Source organism: Pinus tabuliformis, chromosome 7 (assembly GCF_031772625.1).
Source record: "Pinus tabuliformis cultivar Carrire ecotype Pingquan chromosome 7, CPIR1, whole genome shotgun sequence".
NCBI lineage: Eukaryota > Viridiplantae > Streptophyta > Pinopsida > Pinales > Pinaceae > Pinus > Pinus tabuliformis.
Window position 1 is genome coordinate 1,367,285,280 of NC_142293.1, and position 19,427 is coordinate 1,367,304,706.

Sequence of the window (19,427 nt, forward strand, 5' to 3'; positions counted from 1 at the left end):
CTATTGCATCATGTTTGGGCAGGCCTCTGCATTAATTGGCAGCCACCAGCACTCCCTTAATCCAATCAGTTGTACTCTGCTAAGGACAAAAATAATATATGAATATAACTTATTGGTTCAATGCAATCAATATAAGCAACATCTGAGAATTTTAGCCACTTTTAACACAGACAAAAATGAGGATGATGGAGGCTTCTTCTTTGGCTTGGCAACTGCCCCTGCCCACGTTGAAGACAATCTCTACGATGCCTGGCTTGAATTTGCCGAGAATGACACTGCGGATTCAAATCCACGACCTAGAAATCAACAACCAAAGTTAACAAGAGGTCAATCGAATTGCTCCCTACAGTCTTCAACGCACCATTCAAGAACTCAATGCATACCATACGGCCTTCAACGCATATACCATGCATATCATATATCATGTAGAACTCAATGCATTCATCAACGCATTGTAGAACACTTGCAGAAGTAACACACAGCAAAGAGCATCACCATGCACCACAATTCACGGTATTCAATGACCCTAATCAATGCAGGGTGTGAAGAGGGTTCAATGTTTCTTCAACAAAGAGCTCAAGAGCAACACTCTAATGCACAGAACAAGATTTAAATAACAAATAGCATATATACCCATAGACCAGCGGAAAGAATGGATACGTAATCGAGTTCACCAACACCATTCAACACACATTCCATCTTCATAACTAGCATAAAGTCTATTAACGAGAGTCATTCATCGCTTCAGCATTGTTCAACGACCAGCCTTTGATTAGCGTAGCATAGTGAGTATTCAAAACTCAATGCAAAGGGAATTAATCGCTCCAACAATACAATGCAGAGAAAAAAATACTCTTCAAGCATTGATGCAGAGTAGTAATACACAAACAAGATGTTGCTCCCTCCATCACCTACGACCCATACACTCCAACCATTCCACGCTTACCGCACCAAGAGTCACGACATGGTTAGGATTTCCACCATATACTTAATGCACAGTATTTTCAACACTTCAAACCAGTTCTCACAGTGGAAATTCAACGCAATTCCATGTGTTTTGAATACATAAAATCTTAACACAGCAGTGTAGATAAATGTATTTGAACAAAATAAACTGGCAGGTAAAAAAATGGTTCTTGGTCGAATGTCAAAATTCAAAATGACGTATGAACCTTTTTTTTACCTCAACAGCCAATCTTTTCGCATAATATGTTGGATAACTTTGATATCTTCTCCTTTAATTTGTGCTTTCACATCATAGTTTTCTTTGGATTTGATCTAACTTCTATATCCTCAACACTACAGTATCATCGAAGCTTTTCAACATACTCTTTGAAACACCATTTGCACACCAGTAGATCTATTTTTCCCAACTGTTAGCAATTTGAAAGGAAGCACCCTCATCGATCGAGCAAGGGATCTTGAATTCACCTCTCCAGGAAAGGGATCGTTAAAACAGCCAAAATGAGAAAAGCTCATATCTCTTTTGGCGACATATGGTTTGAACCCTGCTATCATGTTTGTGGACACAAAAGCCACCATTTGTTACGAAGCATGGGTGTGCAATGGAAGGAAGGCAATGGGAGTTGGCTGTGTATGGAGGAGGTCGGGGAATATAACTTGTGCATCGAGCAACATTCAAAAATAGGAGGCTTCCACCTCCATTGACAACTTTGATGCATCAACACCACCTTGAACATGCAATTCCATTCCAAAGGTGACAATGGAGATAACGTTGAGTCGAGGTAAGGAGAGTACACGGTAAGGAACGGTGATGGGACAGGGAATCTATATCGTCCCTATTGAGCGATAGCAGGGTAATGATCGAGAATAATCATGACAAGCGAAAAAATAGTAAATGGTTCAGCCAGAGATGCAACAAATGACTGATCATGTTAAACAGGTGGCAAAGCCAAATTCAGTGTAAGACAAATTCAATCCAGAAATAAGAACGATAGTTCTTTTCAAGGAAATTTGCAGACTACAAAAGGCAGTTTCTTATCCAGAAAAATAAATGCTCTTGGTAGTTGTTCTGACATGAAAAGATGGCAGAGGGACAGAGTCATACCACCAGCAAGTCGGACAAGTGATATCACCGAGCATAATGGTTTGGAGGGTAGACTATTTCACAGAGAATAAAATGTATATGACAAATACCACAGATTATATGAGAGTTGGTTGCGTATTAGAGCAAGGAGTAACATATATATTAGAAACTGAATTCTGCCATATGGGTAGCATATTATATGGGAAGCTTGAGGTTTCAACGATGGGTCTCTCAGCAAGGACACATGCATACAGTTTGCAGCATTAATAAATAGACCATTTCAAGGAAGCAATGACCCAAATTTTAGATACTTCATAGCACTGCAAAGTGGCGGAAAACTTCGTAATACAACAGGAAACTCAAAAAAAACGTTTTGGGGTCTTGAGATTTTATTCCAAATCAATTTTATAAAACAAATCCTTCAATTCATTATTTCATCGCTCTATTCTGGGTAACGCCTCAAACACCAGCATACAAAACTCTATGCAGCTGACTGAACTGAATGCAATGTCTATGTTTTCAATGTTTTCAACCAAATTCACAGCGTCCAACACAATTCAATGTATACATCTCACATATAATGACACACAGATAAAGGCCACATACACATAGTGGCTCACACTTGAGCAGGGTAGGAATTCGCCCGCTCTGTTACCATGCTAAACACACACATGGCAGCAAGAGAATATGAAAGATAAAACATGAGAGTACATTTTTTTATTAACAAATTATATACATTTATAGTACATGTTTTGACCGTTGGGTTCCACATCCCAAGTTCTCTTGGACTTCCTTAGTCTATTCTGCTTCCACACTAACCCTTAGAGGATTAGGTGTCCAACACTTTCTTATTCCATTGTTCCTTATTTATTTTTATTTATTTATTCTCTACTTGTTGCACTGAATTATTTTCTCTTCATGTGACATCCCATGGGAATTATTTATGTTTTTGACATATCAAGCATAAAAGTTACAATTTCCACAAAAACAAAATTCCTCTTTCTTTATCACACTCCAAGATTTTATTTGCATGCATTTTATCACATTAGGAAAATATTTTGGTGTGATGTATCACAAAGTCAAAAAAATATTTTTATGTGATAAGAGAAAACTCTCCAAACTTCCATAGAAATTTTCCTAACTCTTTAGTATTTTCTTCCTAGAAACAAACATCATATTATAACAAAAATGAATTTCTTACATCCTACACATTGTGTCACAATGAATATTTAACTCACGTGATCTATATAGTATCAAAAGAGATGTTTATCTCCTATGATGCATGTTATACCTCAACAGGTAAGTATCTTATGTGATACATGTATTTCACATACAATATCACAAGGAATATATATCCTCTATGATAAATGTTGTGTAACAATGGATAATTATATTATGGGATACATCATCAATTGCACAAAATATCTTATCCATGATACAAAGAAACTCTTAAACCTTGTTTATAAATATATTGTAACTATTTCATAAAAATCCCTAAAATTTCACTTTCATATTAACTCATTCTCAACACTATACAATCACCCTTCATCATAAGATTTAGCTTTCCACTAAAGAGTTGAGTAAAAAAAGAATTAAAAGACAACATTCACATGTTATAAGAAAAGATTCATCCTCACATGCTTAAATTTCTAAAATGAACATAATGTTCCTTTCTAGTATTATAAGGACTGCATGCTTTCAAGACTTACTGAAGACACATTTTCCAAATTATTTATAAATTCTCCTTATCAAACAAGGTATTTAGCAGAACATTGGGTTGGATTTCACTTGCAAACAAATATGTAATAAAAGAGATTAGCATGCATGGTACATTATAAGGTTTCAAATTTTACCTCTCAATACAATCAACAAAAAATCTATAGGAGCCCACGGGGCTTTGGATTGACGGTGAATGGGTGCGTTGTTAAGGCACTCCTTGCGATAGGTCACCGGTTCAAATCCCCCGTGGGTACTTAGGTTAGTCTTAACTAGAAAAAAAAAAAACAAAAAATCTATAGGAATAATGATATGCATAATCTTAACAATTTAGTAATATGAGTAAAGAAGAGCTTATCTTTTCTTCAAATCTATAGCCAGGAAATTGGTGGAGGATAAGAAATTTTCCACCCAAGTTTTGGCTCTATCACACTTGATATTTCTAAAACAATCCATGCCCTAACTAGGCTAGATGATACTATAAAGATGAATAGTGATGCAAGAACTTTGAGAAATTATTTAACTCATGCAAGAGAGTTTCTCAAACACATTTCTTACTACAAGGATTTCTAAATCCAAATCTATATATAGCACCCACAATGGTTATAGATACATCAAAAGGAACCTTATTTATCCACTCAATGCTCCCTTAGAAGCATCCCCTTACATTCCTCTTCAGTATATGCATACAAACGTCTAGGCCCGTATATTTGGATTTAATAAATATTTCAATATTTTGAATATTGATGTTATTAAGGATAAAGAAACTAGCATGTGCCTATAATACCTACACATATCACCAAAGAGAATCTTATTTATCTCCTCAACATTCCCTAAAAAGTATTTTCCTTCTAGTGCTCTTTAGTATGTGCATAGAAAGGTCCACAACGATATCTGCTTTAGCTTGAAAATGTTAAAATTTGTTGGCTATGAAAGTTTTGTCTCCTTCCTCAAATTTTTCTATGAAAATGAAATAAATGAATAAGTAGATTATTGAAGAAATGAATGAATCCCCTTCCCATTCAAAAGAAGTATTTTTTTATCAGTGCCTTTTGGGTAAAAGTCGAATCATGTTTAATTATTGTATTGTGAAAGCTCTGCAACCCTAATGGTCAAGCGGCCATGAGTTAGGCGGCGCGAGGAAGAACCAAAGACTATAGCAACCAATAGAAACATAAACTAAGAGCCAGGAGAAATTCTAAAAGAGGAGAGGAGGGGAGAGATCCCCTCCTATCGAGACGCGGCAGAAAGAGAAGGCCAGAACACTAGCAACCAGGTGGAAGAAGCAAGAAAACCAGGACCTGTCCTTGGAGCACGATGGTAGGAAGGCAGCAAAGGCAAGTGTTTACCATGCACGATGGAGAAACCAAGATTCATCATCCCGATGAATAAACTGGAGCGATACGGAAGCTACATGAAAGACCATGCGCTCATATGCAAGTTAATTGGAGTATGGCCGATGGAAAAGGACCTCACCAAATGGATCCAACAAAAATGGCAACCTTGAGACCACACCGAGCTAAAGCTGGGAGAAAGAGGCTTCTTCATTGTAATATTCTCAAACCTACAAGATAAAGAAAAAGTGTTTGAAAATGGTGCTTACTTTCATTATAATGCTGGATTGTTCATGAGATACTAGGAAGAATGTTATAACCCAGAAAAAGAAAAATTCTTGGTAGCCCTAGTATGGGTGAGGTTATTCGGGTTACCAATGGACTTCCAGGATCCGAAGATCCTAGAGGGCATAGGAAACACAATAGGTAGTTTTGTTAAAATAGCAGAAACTACAAAAAAGGAAGATACACCTCATATGCTAGAATTTGTGTTTACATGAATATAACAGACCTGATTCCAGACACAGTTGAGCTAGAGTATCACGAAGTGGTATGGCAGCAAACCCTTGAATATGAACATATTCCATTCAAATGCAGAAGATGTCATGAGTATGGATATCTGTTTAAGGAATTCACACTCAAAATAGAAGAAGAGGAGCGCAGGAATAAACAGCAAAGAAAAAACCAAGAAGACAAGGAAGGGTTTCAAGAAGTAAAAAGAAAAAGAAGACAAACAAGAGAGAACACCAGTAAAGGAAAGAAAGAACAACAAGCCCAACCAAGTAATACAAACAGTTTTGAAATCCTACAAGAAGAAGAAGAAGAAGATAACAATGAGACCCAAACAATGGACTATCATGGAGAAAGGGAAAGGAAAGCAGCACAAGCCAAGGCAAATCAAAACCTAAGAGGAAGGCACAAAGAAAACTAACAGAGAAGGAGGAAATGGAAGAGAGGGAGAAGATGGAAAATGCAATAATGGAAATTGATACAAGAAGAGGAGAAGAACTAAGCTTAGAAGAAGAAGTATTGCAGAAACTACTAAATGAGTGGAGACACCTAAATGAAAGATTCATTCCTAAAGAGAAAAAAAGACTGTACAGAGAAACATTTCAACAGTACTGGGAGAAATGTGGAAAGAAAAGAGGTCGAAGAAACCTACAAAAATCGATACAGATCATGGGAGAAATGTTAGTGAATAGTGGGAGAGTAGTACCACTATCAGCGGTATTCCACCAAACCAACCAAGCACCCCAATGATAATTACGTCCTGGAATATAAGAGGCCTTAATAGTAAAGGCAAATAAAGTCACTTAGTGGAAAGATTAAGAAAAGAAAAACCTCAACTAATGTTCTTACAGGAAACAAAAATCTCATGGAGGAAAATGGAGGAAATCCTAAATAAAATAAAACCAAAATATGAATGCATGTGCATAGATGCGAAAGGCAGTGTAGGAGGCATAGCAATACTATGGAACCCTATAGAAATCATGGCAGGTTACTGGATAGGCATGAAAAGAATACTCACTGGAAGGTTCCGGCTAATCAGAAACAGAGAATGGTTTCTATTCTCTGTAGTATATGGCCCTCATACACCAGCAGAAAGAGGAAGCTTCCTCCTCCAACTCCAGTAGCTTAGAAACCTTCATGAGGAGAAACTGTGGATGATAGCAAGGGAGTTTAACATGACAACATCAAAAGATGAGAAGAAAGGTGGACTGTAAAGATAAGAGCCAAAGATGGAGAGATTCAGGGACCTTCAAGAAGAACTAAAAATGGTAGATATCCCAACCATAAATGGAAAATATATGTGGAACAATCGAAGAGGAGGGAGCAGAAAAATAGCATCCAAGTTAGACAGATTCTTAGAAACAGAACACTTCATTGGAAAAGATATCTTCTATTAGGGTTGGACCACTGGCCCATTAAATTAGAAATAGCTATGAATCAACAGAACTAGAATAGACCCTTTAGATTTGAGGCATTCTGGCTAAGAGAACCCAACTTTATTGACAAAATGAAGAATTGGTGGAAGGAGACTGAGAATGGGATGGAAGGAGGAAATAAAATGCACACCCTCCAACCCAGATTAAAAGATTTTAAAGGAAGGATAAAGAAGTGGAACATAGAAGAATTTGGAAACATTCAGAAGGATCAAGAAACAATCCAAATAAATATGAAACAAATACAACAGAAAATCATAGATGAAGGAAGAAGTGAAAAGCTGGTAGAAGAGGAATAACTGGTGCTAAATAATCTGGAAGAAAGAAGAAAAAAAGACAAAATCCTATAGAAACAAAAATCAAGAATCCAATGGCTACAAGGAGAAAGAAACATGAAATTCTTCCATAAGGCAATGGTACAGCATAGACAACAAAACAAAATCTTCTCCCTAAGGGACCACCACCGTAATAGGCTAACTCAAAAATATGAAATGGAGAATCTGCTGGTACAACATTTCAAAGAGCTCCTGATAGAACCCAATATTGGAAGGGAGGACGACATTGGTAAAATTAGTCAACATATCCTTAAAATAGTAACTAGAGATCAGATTTTGGCTCTCCTAAGAGCCATAATGAAAGCAGAGGTGGTGGAGGTAATAAAAAAGATGGAAAAGAATAAAGGACTTGGGCTTGATAGATTCACTTCAAAATTTAATCAAGCTACGTGGAACTTCATGAGCCAAGACATAGTGAATGTAGTAGAAGAATCCAGAGTCACCAAAAGAATGCGTCTGGCCTTGAACGATACATTCCTAGCCTTGATACCAAGGACGAATAACTCAGAAGAACCACATGGATTCTAACCTATAGCTCTCTGCAATGTTATATACAAAATATTAGCTACAATTATGGTGAATCGACTAAAACCAATACTACCTGAGCTAATATCCCAGGAGTAGATAGGGTTTGTCAAAGGTAGACAAATAACACATGGCATAGTGGTAGCACAAGAAGCAATTCACTCATTGAAAAATTCAAAAACCAAAGGGATGTTGATAAAACTAGACGTAGCTAAAGCTTATGACAGACTAAATTGGAGATACCTCCAAAATATCTTAAAGGCATACAGCTTCGATGACACGTAGATAAGATGAGTAATGTCAATGATAACTACGCCAGTTATGTCCAAATGGCTTAGGAAAGGCGACCCGCTATCCTCGTTCCTATTTATCCTCACAGCGGATGGACTAGGAAGACTGATAAAAGCTAAAGTTAACAGTGAACAACTAAAGGGTCTAATACTATGGGGAAATGACCTACCTCTAACCCACCAACAATTTGTCGATGACGTTATGCTATATGGACAAGAAATGCTCAAAGAAGCAAAAAAGATAATGGAAATTCTCACAGACTTCACAGGGGCATCTTGGACAGAGATAAGCAAAGAGAAATTGGAAATTTATTTCTTCAATACCCAAGCTGCCTCCCAAGCCTTCCTGGCAAGAACTATGGGATTTAGAATTGGGAATTTCACTACTAATTATCTAGGCATACTATTAAATGACAAGAAAAATAGAGTGGCCAACTGGAGTACCCTGATGGGAAAGATTCAAAGGAGAATGAAAAACTAGACATTCAGGGTGCTAAATATCCTGAGCCGCATCATTTTTTTTAAATCAGTGCTTCAATCCATCCTGATATATCAACTTACCAGCCAAGCCACACCTAAAACAATTTGCCAGAAAATGGTAGATATGTTTACAAAATTCCTATGGAAAGGGTCTAGTAAGACAAAGAAATGGTCGCTCCTATCCTAGAACTGGCTAAGTAAATCCCTAAAAGAAGGAGGACTCAGTCTCAAAGATCCATACACCTTGAACCAGGTAATGGGGGATAATTTGTGGTGGAGATGGACACAAAGAGGGGAATACCTGTGGAAAAAACTATGGGAGAGAAAATACGAGATGCCCAGGTCTCCAAAAGGAAAGATGATAAGTCAAAATGAGAAGAAAAGCTCTGCAATATGGAATTTGACCAGTGCCAACAGGGATCTGATCAGGGAGCACAACTTCTGGGAAGTCAGAGGAGGAGATAAAGCCAACTTCTGGGAAGAAGCATGGCAACAGAGAGAAAAACTCAACAACCAGCCACAGCTCAAAGAGATCCACCAATTCGCCAACCTAATTGAGGGTGAAACAGTACGAAACTATTGGTGCCCAGAATCTGATGGATATTGGAGAAAACAAAAACAATAGGAAAACTGGCCAGAAGCGCCAGCAACACCCCAATGGGAAATCTATGAAAAGGAAATGGCAACAAGGAAAGTAGTGATAAAAGAAGGGATGGATACTCTAAGATGGGGGCACAAAATCAAAGGTATGTTCACAATAGCAGAAGGCTACCAATTAAAAGCAGGACACAACAGACATTCAGAAACAAAAAAATGGGAAAATATATGGAAAACAAAAACATGGCCGAAGGTAGCATTCTTTACTTGGATCCTCAGCGACGAGAGAGCACTAACATGGGACCAACTGAGAAAAAAAGGAACGCAAGGCCCATTGAGATGTGCCCTCTGCAGAGAATAGGAAGAGACCCTAGAGAATCTAACCAATGCCTACAAAGTTAGCATAAACCTGTGGAAACAACATCAGAAAATATTTGAAATCAGTGACAGAAATATAAATAGCATGAAAACAACGATAGAAAACTAGAGGAAAAAACCTTACCAGAACACGATCCTGAACAGGGCATGGAGACTCTCGCTAGGCTTTGTCCTGTGGAATATTTGGAAAGAGAGAAACCATCTGATTTTCAAGGAGGAAGGTAGAGCAAGAACAGAGATATGGAACCAAATTATACAAAATATAAGAGAGATAATTCTTACTGAGAGGTGGTATGAGAAGGATTGGAAAACTGACCCAACAGAAACAAAAATAATGATACGCCTGAACCTAAAGCCAAGCATGACACACAAGAAAGTCAGGATACACCAAAGCAATGAAGTGGAGGTGGCCAACCACTACAAAAGTCCTCAACGGGGGTTTATTAAGTTAAACTTTGACGGGGTTGCGAAAGGAAACCCAAGAGAGGTAGGGATTGGCGGAGTATTCAGAGACGATAATGGAAGGACTCTTAGAATCTACGCGATGGACTGCGGTAATGCTACAAATAATGAAGCAAAGCTCCATGCATTGGAAAAAGGGTTGGAAATTGCCATAAGGTAGAAATACCAAAATCTACAGGTTGAAGGAGACTGGAAAATGGTAGTTGATATAGTCAAACAGCTACAGCAAGGAACCCAAGCAGAAAAAATCTGTCGCAACTAGAGAACTGCCTGGCTGGTGCAGTAGATTGGCAAACTCATAAGATATGTAGACTACATCTTGCCCACCCATGTGAGAAGGAAAGGCAATGAACCAGCAGACAAACTGGCAAACTGGGGGTGTAGCCATAGAGGAAGAACACTGGATGCAAGTGAGGAAAAGTTATTCCAGGTGGAGGAGATGGAAAACCTAGTGCAACTCCTCTAACAAGACAGAGGAGGAGAGAGGAACCCCAGATCGGGGAACATCATAGGAAATATAGAGAGACCGAGGAGACGTTACTGGGAAGGAGGAGGAAGATGACAAGTGGGGGAAAGGATAGATGTGGAGAATGAAGCGAGTAGACAAGGAAGTTGGTAGGTGACAGAGCAGGGCAGAGAAGGTACAACTCTCGAGAGTATGAGAGTGGTGACAACTGAGAATGACAGAGAAGAGGGCAGGGTAGTGAGCATAGGGGTGGGTAGAAGAATGCTAGAAAGTGGCGGGACAAGGACAGCACGTACACGACAAGACCAGCCAAGAGAAAGTGTAGATTAATGAGAGGAGATGGCAGTAAGGACAGAGGGGCAACATCTCGAGAGGTTGGTGTAGGGATCTGTGCAGGTAATAATGCTAGACAAGTGGCAGTAAAGGCAAGAGACTAAAGGGAGAGGGGCATAAAACATAACAAAAATTAGAATGTAGCTAAATGCATGCAGACGATGGCGAGAGAAGCTGGTGAGAGGAAAGGTGGCCGAAGAGCGAAGATCTAGATAGCGGACGAAAGCAGGATCAGATCAACAAGTTGGGAGATCAGGAGGGAGGGTCTCGAACCCAGAAAGGGAGACGACCATACAATGACAAAAGCCCGTAGTAAATCCCGACAGAGCATGACCCTATCCCAACCTCTAGGAATCGATGGGACAGAGCTAGAAGGCAAAAGGGAAGCAACCTAGTGGAAAAAAAAAAATCCAAGGAATATAGCAAATTAGGAAAACAAGAAACCTTTGGGGGAGGGATTTAGAGCCATCACTCGGAGGGAAGCTGTTAACAAGCCAGGGAGACCCTGGGAATGGAGGAATAAAAAACTAACCTCATCTGGGGAGGAACCCATGAGGCTAGCCAAAATAGATAGGATGTGCGCAGATTGTTGCCACGGAAGGAAAATGGCAAGACATCCATGCAAGGAATAAACCCTTAACAAAAAGAGGACAAGCTCTAAACCCCTTCCGACAAAAATCCTGAAGGCAATAAACCTTGGAAAGGGAAAGAAAATGGGTAAATGGGAAATAGTTTTGATTTACTATTATAATTCTGATAAATGTAATGGCTTTGTGATAGGTATCTTATCATACCGAGGACAGTACAGTGAGGAGAATAGAGAACACCAAGAAGACGAAAGTTGCAGACAGGCAGGGAGTAACATGGCCCTCAGGAAAGGAAAGAGAGAAAAAAAGAAGGAAGAAGGAACAAGTTGGTCGACCAGGAAAAGAGGGAGGAATTTGAGCAGTGAACACATGAAGACAATTATTAATGCTTACATGGAAGGGAACCCATCGGAGATTAGAGCCCAAATAGCGAGTTGGGAGAGGGAGCTGAATGCCTGTATCAAGCACCACGACATCCCCATGGAGGAGTAGGAAAGCATGGTTCCCGATCCAGGGAATTCTCATGGAAGGCACTCCCTATTTAGGCAAACCATACAGCAGTATTGCGTAATGAAGAATGTGGTGGCATGGGCCATGACACTGAACCGAGAGCAAGCAGCAGGTGACGGAACAGAGGCATATGAGAAAAACAAGGAAAAGGATCCAGTCAGGGTGGAACTACTAAGGGAAATAGCGATAATTCAAATATAAACCTACAAAAATAACCTTGCCATGGGAAGAATCGAATAGACTCTAAAAGAATTGAAGTGGAGAATTGAGCAAAGGAGTGAGATTTCAGGCTCCAGTGCCAAAGCACTAGCCCCAGTAATATCCTCGGATGAGGATTGATGTAGTGGTCCAGTTTGAATTTGAAAAATTATGATGAAAAACACTTGTTTAATTTGTTTTATCTATACAGTAGTATAGACAGTCAAAATAATGATGCTAGATGGATAGCAATAAACCTTTTTAAATTTTGGACAAGGTTTAATGAAGACAGGTGGCTATCTAGTTTCCTTCGGGCAGGTAAGCCACCTGGAACAAATGGAAGTTAAAGATTTTGGAAAAGTAATATAAATAGAGGAAGCACTACCAAGTTTACAAAAAAAAGGTTGAAACCAAATAGGTTCTAGAAGATGGTGGGATAAATTCCCTAGATTTTAGGAAACTGATTTTCCAAGAAAGTAGGAGGTGGTGGTAGTGTTGAAGTTATTTTTAAGTTCCTAAAAGTTGGTGAGGCAAGTCCACTAGATTAAAGGGAGCACATTTTCCAAGAAAGCATGAGGTCCCCATAGAGTTGAAGTTATGGTTTTTTCCACTCTCGTTATTCTTAAATTTTAATTATTGACATAGCTCAAAGGGAAAGGATAAACTAGGAAGATTAATTTCCCTACCTTTCCCACTCTTGTTATCTTAGGCCAATTAATCCAAGGATTGTATCAATTCACTAAAAGTAAAAAAAAATTATGTATCACAACTCTAGTATGATATTTCCTCCCCATGGTGTTGATTAAAATATGGTAATAAAATATCTATGCTAAAAACAAAACATTTAAAAACATACTTAATTACAAAATATTTCAAAGAGTCAAATTGGGACATTACACTTCCTCTAGAAGCATGTGGTCTGTTCTTTGCATGCAATATATAATATATGATTTCATACATGCAAGATATTTTCTTGTCCATTATTCTTTTGGTTTTCTCCATCATATCAATATTATCATAATTTTGTTCTTATGCCTATTCAAGTTTCTACCATATACTTGCAAGAGACACTATTAGACTTATAGGTGAATGTCGAAAATTAAGGAGACCCTTTTCCACATATTAGTCCCTTGGTTCTCAACAATAGAGATTCATTAGGTAGAGTGTTATAGAGCATTGGAAGGAAGTGGATTAATGGAATGCATTGTTTCGCGGAAAAGGGAATATAATTCTTAATATTGTACATGGTAAAGGGGAGAGAAATTGGTCGAGTAAGATTTGATTCCATAAAAATACTCAATTTTGTAGATATTTATTTGTGAAAATGATAATATAGTAATTGAGCTAAATGTAAAAAAATAATGATAAATTATATATAAAACAAAAAATACACTTACACATTCATAAACCTATCTAATAAGAATCATTATTATAGAATATCTATAATTGAGTGGAATATTTTTAACTTATAACAATTAATAACTAATTAAAAAACAAATATTATGTATTTATAAATTAAATAAATTAATATGTATTTTAATTCAAATATTATAAGCACTGAATTAAATGCACATCTCATTTCAAAATAGTTGACGATGGGTTGGATACATACATTATAAAGTGGATGCATCACACCCTTGACAAAATAAATAATTTTTTTCCGATAAATATCTTAATGGAATTTTATTAAATGTTACTGATATTATTTTAATATTTTATTATTTTAAATTATATTTATATTTTAATAATATTATTAATATTTTATTATTTTAAATTATATTTATATTTTAATAATATGTTAATAATATTATTTTAGTTATAAAAAAACATATAATTTAATTAATAGATGAAATAGGTTTTTAAAGCATTTTTTTATTTAATTTTTATCACAATCTAGTGTATGAATTTAAGTTGTGTAATTTATACAATTTGAATGTTTCAAAAGTTTTCTGATGTATTAAATCTATCTATATGTTTAGAAATGTCTTAAACAACCAAAATCATAATCTTGCTTGAAATTATATTGTTAAATTCCTATAAAAAAATATTTTAAATCATTATAATTATAATTAATTTTTAAAACTTACTAATATTAAAATAAAATAATATTCCAATTATATAATCGAAATGTAATATAAGTGTCCAGAAATAATTTTCCCTCATCTAAAATTTAGATCATAAAATAATTTATATGTTTTTACGTATCAATAATTTTACATAATAACTTTAATAATTAATTTATAAATTCTAGTAATACAAACCAACTTTTAGATCTTATTTATTTTAAAACAATAAGATATTGCATTCTCTATTAATAATAATCCTTTACTATATACACTTATTATGTGAACTTTTACCATAAATATTATGAATTGTAAGCTTATATAGATTTTTATTTACTTAATTATCTTATCTTTATCTTTATGTAACACTATAACTCCATTGTTATCCTCCTAATATTTTCCAATACACACTTTTCTAATAAACAAAATATTGTGAATTGTAAACCTGCTTAATTGTCATATTCCTGACACTGAACTTGTATATATACTTCAAACATTGTGAAACTCTTTCATTTCCTATCATCAAACCTATAATTCCTCCCCATATAAATATTCCTACCCAATTTATAAAATATCAGAATCAGAATAAACAATCAAAACTTACAGAATTTTAAATCAAATTGACAATAAAATAGGTCTATCATCACACCCTATAATTCCTCCAATATAAATATTCCTACCCAATTTATAAAATATCAGAACCAAAATAAACAATCAAAACTTATAGAATTTTAAATCAAATTGACAATAAAATAGGTTTAGCACACGAATAAGCTATTTCCATTCTGGAAAACCCCGGGAAGAAATCATCTTGAACGTGTCCGTACATATTAAATATTAGTAATTTCAATATTTTGGACATTTATGAGAGTGTAAATCACATTTGTGGTGTTGAGGATGGATTTCATTAATGAAATTAAATTATCTCAAAAATATTCCAACTCTTTGCACGTTCCTAATCCTAATAATATGATTTTAACATATTTCACCAGTTTCCAAAATGATTTAAGAGCGTCCCACTAATTTTGATTCTTCAACATGATTTCTTAAGAATTTACAGGGATCGCCCATAACCTGTTACGTGTACAATTTCGATGATGGATGGCTTGCTAATTCAGGTCTCTCTGTCGCGGGCATTTTGCAGTGGACGACGGTGCATATCAACCTCGACCTCCATGTTTACATGCTTTTGGAATCACTGATAAATAATGCTTCCTGTAATTACAGCCATACTCTGACCTGGTAAATTCACAAAGATGCGGTTCCCTCAACTCTTTGTTTACTGAAAAGTCCGTGTATGTCCTTAAAATATTCTCGACTCATCAGAGGAATTTTGAATAATGACCATTGATCACGCAACAGAAACTTAGACGAACCAAGCGGAACAATGTGACCCGACCATGTGCCCATCTCTTACTTTAATGCTCGATCCCTTACTATAATAACCGTCACTAGCAATGGCCGAAGTCAACCCTCAACTTCGCTAAGTGCCCGTCCCATGCCCGGCGGTCACGCGCTGTTTAAGATATGCTTGCTCTACTGGTTCACGAATTAGTTACGAAAACAGAGGCAATCGGTATCAAGACGCCAGCTAATGAAAATTGGAAATGCACAGGATACCTAATGATCATGCGGTCTTTGGAGATAAAAACTCTTATAAAAATCTGAAGCTTCCAAATATGTTTCTTATATTCAATATAAATAATTATATGTTTCTTATAATCGATATAAACAATTATTTTGCAGTATGGCTGTTAAATGATTCTCAAGAATACTGGCGGCAGTTTCAATTATGAGAATCTCCTAATAAACTTTTTGTCTTCGTCTGGAAATCGACAAGCAACTCCCTGCACAAGTATTCACGGTATACATAGTAACGCTGTCCGGGCTAATGTCATAGGAATAACAGAATTCCAGTTTGCAAAGCAATCACCGTTTGGGAATATCATGAAGACAATTACCGTTAGAAGTCTGTTTATTGCAGTTGCGAGTTTATGGGTATTTCTCTGTGTATCTGCAGATGCAGGTGAAGGACTCGCACTGCACTTCTATGACAATACCTGCCCCGGAGTTTATAATGCAGTAGAAAATGTTGTTGGACAGTACATATCCAAAAACCCAACTCTGGCCGCACCTCTGCTCAGATTACATTTTCACGACTGCTTTGTCAGAGTGAGTATTATGCATTTATAAGTATAGAGACTCGTTAACTTCCGATCTGAATTCTGTAGACACTTACATATTATTGGGATTAATAATTTGACATTTTTAACTGGCTGAAGGGTTGTGATGGATCGGTGCTCTTGAATTCAACAAATTCAACTAAAGCAGAAAAGGTTGCGTTTCCGAATAAGAGTCTGAGAGGATTCCAAATCATTGACACAGCCAAAGCTGCAGTGGAGAAAGTGTGCCCGGGTGTCGTGTCATGCGCCGATATCCTTGCACTCGTCGCACGAGATTCTGTCCAAATGGTAATACTCATGTTCAGCCCTAATGCATTTCGTGATTTCCTTTACTGTTCTGTTTGGCTCAACAGCCTCTAAGATGACATATAATTCATGGAAATACCAGTTGGGTGGACCATTCTGGAATGTTCCAACAGGACGCAGAGATGGAGTGGTGTCTATCAAGAAAGAAGCTCTCACTAAACTTCCTCCCCCCACCGGGAATTTCTCGCAACTCACATCAATTTTTGCCAGCAATGGTCTTGATGTTAAAGACCTTGTTGTGTTATCAGGTAATTAATTCTCTACATTGTAATTGTCAATAGAAATCCAAACTTCCGGAAGAAAAAACCATTTAACATCATGAGGACCATGCCCACTCAAACCACTTAGGTCTGATCCATTATGTTATACAAGGATTGGTTCACATTATGGCATCATAAGCTGATCAGTTGTATAACAATACTGCCTGCAGGTGCCCACACTATAGGAATCTCCCACTGCAGCTCCTTTAGCAACAGGCTTTACAATTTTACAGGAAAGGGAGATATGGATCCCTCCTTGAACAAGCATTATGCAGCTAAAATGAAGTTACAATGCAAGCCAGGGGACAAAAATACAAGGGTAGAGATGGATCCCGGCAGCTTTCGAACATTTGATACGCATTACTACACCAATCTAATGAAGCACAAAGGCCTCTTTCAATCCGATGCCGCACTTCTGACCAACAACGAGGTACAAGCGTTTGTCAATATAGAATCGCGGGGCTCGTCGTTCTTCTCCGATTTTACAGTGTCTATGGAGAAGATGGGCAGAATCGGTGTGCTCACAGGCACTGCAGGACAAATACGACGACACTGTGCTCTTACAAATTAATTGGTCTTTGATTCTCTTTGCATATGTAATTGACAGTCATGTACGTTTTGATTTGAGAAAAATAAACTCCTCCTGTGAGGAGGCTTTCAAATTTATTTTATTCTCTATCAAAGCATTCAATTTGTATATTGTCTATAGATTGATAACAGTTCGAACCGAATTAGAATTTTTGTCATAAAAATTTCAATAGACCTCAAAATTCTCCGTGCAACATCATATTGGTTGTTTGTGCCGAGAGATATTTTTCTTTCATTCACAACTGTGGAGTTGGGCTGGTTTTATTTTAATGGCGTAACTCATATATTTACCCTGTAGGAAGCCTTACTCATATAAGTTGGCTGGTTACTAGGGTTTAATGATAACCTTCTCATCTGGGTTCCAATTGTGAGAATAATGTAGAAATAGAATTAGTTATGAATTGGTTGAACAGAATTAGTTATGAATTAGTTAGGAATTGGTTGCCAGAATTAGTTGAGAGGTTCATGTATAAATGAGATGTAATTGAGCAAATGAATTAATAAAATTTGTGTGAGTTTTCTGTTTTAAGTTGGTATCAGAGCTCAGGGTTTGAGCTGGGGTGAGAGCGCAGGTGAGGAAGGCCGAGTGGTGTTTGAGTGAGGCCAGATCTGCGCTGTTGTGCGTATGTGCTGCCAAGACCCTTGTCAAGAACTCGGGTAGCAGTTGCTGTTGTGCGTATCAAGAATCGTTTGGTGTGCTGCCAGGCCGTCGAAGCGAGACAGTGAGGAGTGCTGACGAGAACCGTTGTTGAGTGAGGACGAGAACCGTTGTTGGTGCCTGTCTGCCGTGAGCAGTTGCTGGTGCAGTGAGAACCAGACCTTGTCTAGAACCGTCGTGAAGGTGACAGTGAGCCCGAACCAGTATTGGATTGTGGTGCTGTATTTGTTTGCGCTGCTATGCGTGTGAGGCCGCTGAGTCAGGCCGAGTAGAGAGACTGTGTGTGAGTTTTCACTGTTCCAAGTGCTGGTGCTGTCTGTTGAGAAGCAAGAGTTGCAGTGTGTTGTGCGTATGACCAGAACGCGTAAAGATCCGTGAGAGGCTGTGTAAAGCCGTGGCTGTGCGTTGATGTCGTGAAGGGCTGAAATTGTTCTGCATCAAGAAGTGGAGACAAATCTTGCTGCGTGTATCAGCAGTGCTGATGAACCGTTCCTGCGTGAAGGAGTCGTGACGCTGTTCTTTTCGTGAAAGACGTGTTGTGTGAAGACCAGAACCGGCAAATGCTGTCCATACGTTGAAGCTGTTCGTGAAAGCCGTGTTGTGTGAAGACCAGAACCGGCAAATCCAAAATTGGGGGCAGTTTGTACTGAACCGCTCAATCAAAGGTGTTGGCTAGTGGAACTTTTATATATTTAGAAAATTTTGTTTCATTTCATTTGAAGCACACTACTAATTTTCAAGAGCGAGGGTTCTGTTAAGAGTCCCGTGTATTGTAGTTTTTTATATTTGGGATTTATTGGGCTGTTTGACAAGAATATCCCGAATCTCCAGCGTGAGTGAAGATTTGATCCCGCCGTTGAGCGTGGAGGTAATTCTTTGTGTTGTGCCGTGGTTAGTGGAGGTAACCGTGGTCATATTCTTTTTCAGTCGGCCCGGTTTTCTTTGTTTTGTTGCAAAAATCGTGTAAGTGGGTCTTGTTCAAGCGAGTGCTGTTAGTGAGCACCGTTTGTGACAGCGGGTCTGATTGGAGGAGCCCGGAGGGCCAAGGAGAGCAGAGAGAGGCAGTAAAAAAAGGCGTTTTGTTTGAAGTGTGATAAAGCTGTTTGAAGTGTGATAAAGCTAACTGATATGTCTATTATTTTAGATTTTTTTGACAATGATCTTTTTA

General features: G+C 37.6%; 1 protein-coding gene across 1 annotated transcript; it reads left to right on the top strand.

Moving 5' to 3' along the window:
* Positions 1 to 12,063: 12,063 nt before the first annotated feature.
* On the top strand, positions 12,064 to 17,584 carry LOC149252707 (peroxidase 27-like). The gene is made up of 6 exons (XM_089454245.1): positions 12,064 to 12,159; positions 15,325 to 15,506; positions 16,049 to 16,436; positions 16,547 to 16,735; positions 16,836 to 17,001; positions 17,184 to 17,584. The coding sequence occupies exons 1-6, from the start codon at positions 12,064 to 12,066 to the stop codon at positions 17,582 to 17,584; spliced, it is 1,422 nt and encodes a 473-aa protein (XP_089310371.1).
* The last annotated feature ends 1,843 nt before the right edge of the window (positions 17,585 to 19,427 follow it).

What these genes read in the sequence shown, in the direction of transcription:
- LOC149252707 (XM_089454245.1), top strand. Translation starts at nt 12,064, where the DNA reads ATGAAGAATGTGGTGGCATGGGCCATGACACTGAACCGAGAGCAAGCA. An exon ending in AAAACAAGGAAAAGGATCCA is followed by an intron (nt 12,160 to 15,324) that starts GTCAGGGTGGAA and finishes AAGAATTTACAG; the next exon opens with GGATCGCCCATAACCTGTTA. An exon ending in CACGAGATTCTGTCCAAATG is followed by an intron (nt 16,736 to 16,835) that starts GTAATACTCATG and finishes TGGAAATACCAG; the next exon opens with TTGGGTGGACCATTCTGGAA.